Source organism: Cherax quadricarinatus, chromosome 7 (genome assembly GCF_038502225.1).
Source record: "Cherax quadricarinatus isolate ZL_2023a chromosome 7, ASM3850222v1, whole genome shotgun sequence".
In the NCBI taxonomy this organism is placed as follows: domain Eukaryota; kingdom Metazoa; phylum Arthropoda; class Malacostraca; order Decapoda; family Parastacidae; genus Cherax; species Cherax quadricarinatus.
In genome coordinates, this window is record NC_091298.1 from 63,854,777 (window position 1) to 63,858,422 (window position 3,646).

The following is a 3,646-nucleotide window of genomic DNA, read 5'->3' on the forward strand; positions in this document are numbered from 1 at the left end:
CCAAGTTGTAGAGGACCTGGCCAAGTTGTAGAGGACCTGGCCAAGTTGTAGAGGACCTGGCCAAGTTGTAGAGGACCTGGCCAAGTTGTAGAGGACCTGGCCAAGTTGTAGAGGACCTGGCCAAGTTGTAGAGGACCTGGCCAAGTTGTAGAGGACCTGGCCAAGTTGTAGAGGACCTGGCCAAGTTGTAGAGGACCTGGCCAAGTTGTAGAGGACCTGGCCAAGTAATTGTATGCTTTGAAGTCCCAAAAATATTTTCAGTAGTATAGCCTTGTGGGTTTAGCGCTTACCGACTCCAGAGTCTGTATTAGAGCTTCTTGGGGGGGAGGGATTTGTTTTGATATTGGGTTATACAGTATATATTTACTGAGACTTTGTAGACTGATCTTACCTAGACCCCCTTGGTCTTACCTAGACCCCCTTGGTCTTACCTAGACCCCCTTGGTCTTACCTAGACCCCCTTGGTCTTACCTAGACCCCCTTGGTCTTACCTAGACCCCCTTGGTCTTACCTAGACCCCCTTGATCTTACCTAGACCCCCTTGATCTTACCTAGACCCCCTTGGTCTTACCTAGACCCCCTTGGTCTTACCTAGACCCCCTTGGTCTTACCTAGACCCCCTTGGTCTTACCTAGACCCCCTTGATCTTACCTAGACCCCCTTGGTCTTACCTAGACCCCCTTGATCTTACCTTTACCTCCGTTCATCACACTTGTCCGGCCACAACTCTGCAAATTAGTGAGGCCTATACTTGGAGTATGCTGCATAGTCGTGTGTATATGTAACACTTTGTACGTCTACAATTATTTAGTTTCTACTATCAAATTAACTTATAGAATTAGGCGGTGTTAAGTAAGATAGCTAAGGTATAGAACTGGAGCATCTGCTATATGCATTATGAATGCATATAGCAGGGGAGAGTAATCTCCCCTGAAGGCATAGATTACGTAGAACTGTTGGCCTGGGAACCCACCACCGACCTTCAGTAGCTGTCTGCAGTCTGTTATTGCACATGGTTTCCGTGGGGATGTTGGTGGGTTTCGGGCTTGGGTAGTGGTTGTGGTGGGTGTTCTACGTTTTTTATGCCTTTGGCCAAACTGTAAAGTTAAATATTGATTCATTGGTTTATATAATTTCATCATTTTGGAAAATTTAAGGGACGTTCATGTTCCTATGAATATAAAAGTATTAGCGTTCAGAATTGCAGTTGGTTTGATAGTTTGTAAATAGTGACGTCTAACGCTTCTGACAGCAGACGTTAATGATGAAAATAATGAAAACCTCTGATCTGAAGTGAAGTGTTAGTCGGCAGAAAGGGGGTGATTTAGATTGGTATTAGTGGGAATAGGATTATTAACTTTGCTGGGTTAGAAACCCATAAAAATAGAGGTAGAGTAAGGATGGGAGGGGGGCTTGAATGTAGTGGTCCTCAGGTTATGCCTAGGATGCCAACCATAACTCTCAGGTAAGGTAGGTTATGAGTTCAGGCTAGCACAGTAGTGTTAGGAAACTGGTATATGGCAGGCATTCAACTGGTTAGATAAGTGTTGGTTGTTAGCCTAAGTTGTGTGCTGTGAGGGACGTGGAAGTGTAGGGGAAATAGTGTTGTCATAATGATCCTAACTACCTTCATGTTAAATTTGGATGCCCTTCAAGGGGTGTCTTGATACATCACTAGTACAAAGATACTAGGCAGTTGCAAGTACCCTCCCCTTCCTTGGATCAAACCTGATTGCCTAACGTTCCCTAAGCTGTGTATAACCCCCTATGAATAGATAATTAACTAGTTATATACGTGCACATTTACCCAAATAAAATTTCAAACAATATTTGAATGGAGGAGCAGTGAACTCTCGGGGGACAGGTCTCTGAAAATCACTCGGGTTTGATTCAGAGGAGAGTAATGCAACTCTACTTTTTTTTAAGGTTAAAGGGATATTAGAAGCTTTGGTTAGGTTGCAATATTAAACTCCGTAACATGTAAACTTGAGGGTAAATTGCCGCAGAATCCTCCTGACAAGACTGGAGACGAGGTGATCATAATAGCCTGTGTTAGAAGAGTGTTGTACTGCCCAGTGTCGTAACGCTTGTCAGGAAGCTAATACAAACACAAGGTCTTAAAATTTAAAAATGTATCATACCTCAAACTACTAATAATGGCAGTACTGAGGCTGTCCGCCTCATTACTACTATTGTTAGTAGTGTTTGGGTAGGTACATTTTTTTTTTTCCCCGAGCTCAAAGCTCCCGAATTGTGTGAATGTTGTCGTCCTGCTGACAAATACAGCAGTTGAGGCTTCTCTCAGTTATTTACTTTTTCTATTTATGTGTTCCTTGAACATTTCTTTGTTGTGATAAAGAAAAATTATTTATTTATTACATTTTAATTAAGTATCGAATCTTGTAGGTTGAAGATATTCTCCATGTTGTAGACAGCTGCAGTGTGGTGAAGTCCGTGTTGTGGGCAGCTGCAGTGTGGTGAAGTCCGTGTTGTGGGCAGCTGCAGTGTGGTGAAGTCCGTGTTGTGGGCAGCTGTAGTGTGGTGAAGTCCGTGTTGTGGGCAGCTGCAGTGTGGTGAAGTCCGTGTTGTGGGCAGCTGCAGTGTGGTGAAGTCCGTGTTGTGGGCAGCTGGAGTGTGGTGAAGTCCGTGTTGTGGGCAGCTGCAGTGTGGTGAAGTCCGTGTTGTGGGCAGCTGCAGTGTGGTGAAGTCCGTGTTGTGGGCAGCTGCAGTGTGGTGAAGTCCGTGTTGTGGGCAGCTGCAGTGTGGTGAAGTCCGTGTTGTGGGCAGCTGCAGTGTGGTGAAGTCCGTGTTGTGGGCAGCTGCAGTGTGGTGAAGTCCGTGTTGTGGGCAGCTGCAGTGTGGTGAAGTCCGTGTTGTGGGCAGCTGCAGTGTGGTGAAGTCCGTGTTGTGGGCAGCTGCAGTGTGGTGGAGTCCATGTAGGCAGCTGCAAGTCTTCCGAGTTGTCATCACCAGCCAAAACACTGCAAAGATAAAAGTATGAACTGCAGTAAGCAATAGTATGAAGTCTTACTATGTATTTAGAATGCTTCCTTCAACATTTTGTTGAAAGAAAAATTTCAAAACTTCTCTCAAAAATTACAATGAAATTGGAGTAATCCGTTTTTTAAATTACCAGAGGTTGATGGAACTGGAAGAGTTGGAGGTGTTGATGGTGTGGTGGATGGCAGAGGAGTGACTAGTGGCGCCACTATTCTTGACCTCCATGGCTAAATGGCGCCATTGACCTGGAGGAGGGGGGAGATGACGTCAGTGGTTGTTTGTGGGGAGGGGGGAGGTCGTTAGGGGAAGGGTCGGGGGTTGGCTGCTGGTGAAGGGGTGATTAGTTAGTTGTTACTGGTGGGAGGGTGATGGGGGTAGGGGGGATGGTAGTCACTTGGTAATCACTAAGGGACTAACACAGTCTTGTTACTGTATGTTAACGTGACTTGAACCTTGATATTTGAAACGCCCTGGACACAAGCCCAAAGACATTCATTTGCCACATATTCGTAATTCTAATGAACATATGTTCATGGACTCGTGTTGAAAACCGTCTCCTTGATGTTGGGCTTACCTATTTGACATCTCTTGTGGGTTTAGTGCTTAGTTTTGAATGGTCCTAGTAGCTAAAGAAGGCACTTTCAGC

The 3,646-nt window shown here is 45.2% G+C and overlaps 1 protein-coding gene across 1 annotated transcript; it reads right to left on the reverse strand.

Annotated features, from left to right (window-relative positions):
• Positions 1-2,329: 2,329 nt before the first annotated feature.
• LOC138852386 (hepatitis A virus cellular receptor 1-like) lies at positions 2,330-3,241 on the reverse strand. The gene is made up of 2 exons (XM_070082722.1): positions 3,134-3,241; positions 2,330-2,981 (listed from the first exon to the last, which is right to left on the reverse strand). The coding sequence occupies exons 1-2, from the start codon at positions 3,223-3,225 to the stop codon at positions 2,387-2,389; spliced, it is 687 nt and encodes a 228-aa protein (XP_069938823.1). The 5' UTR covers positions 3,226-3,241; the 3' UTR covers positions 2,330-2,386.
• Between the last annotated feature and the right edge of the window lie 405 nt (positions 3,242-3,646).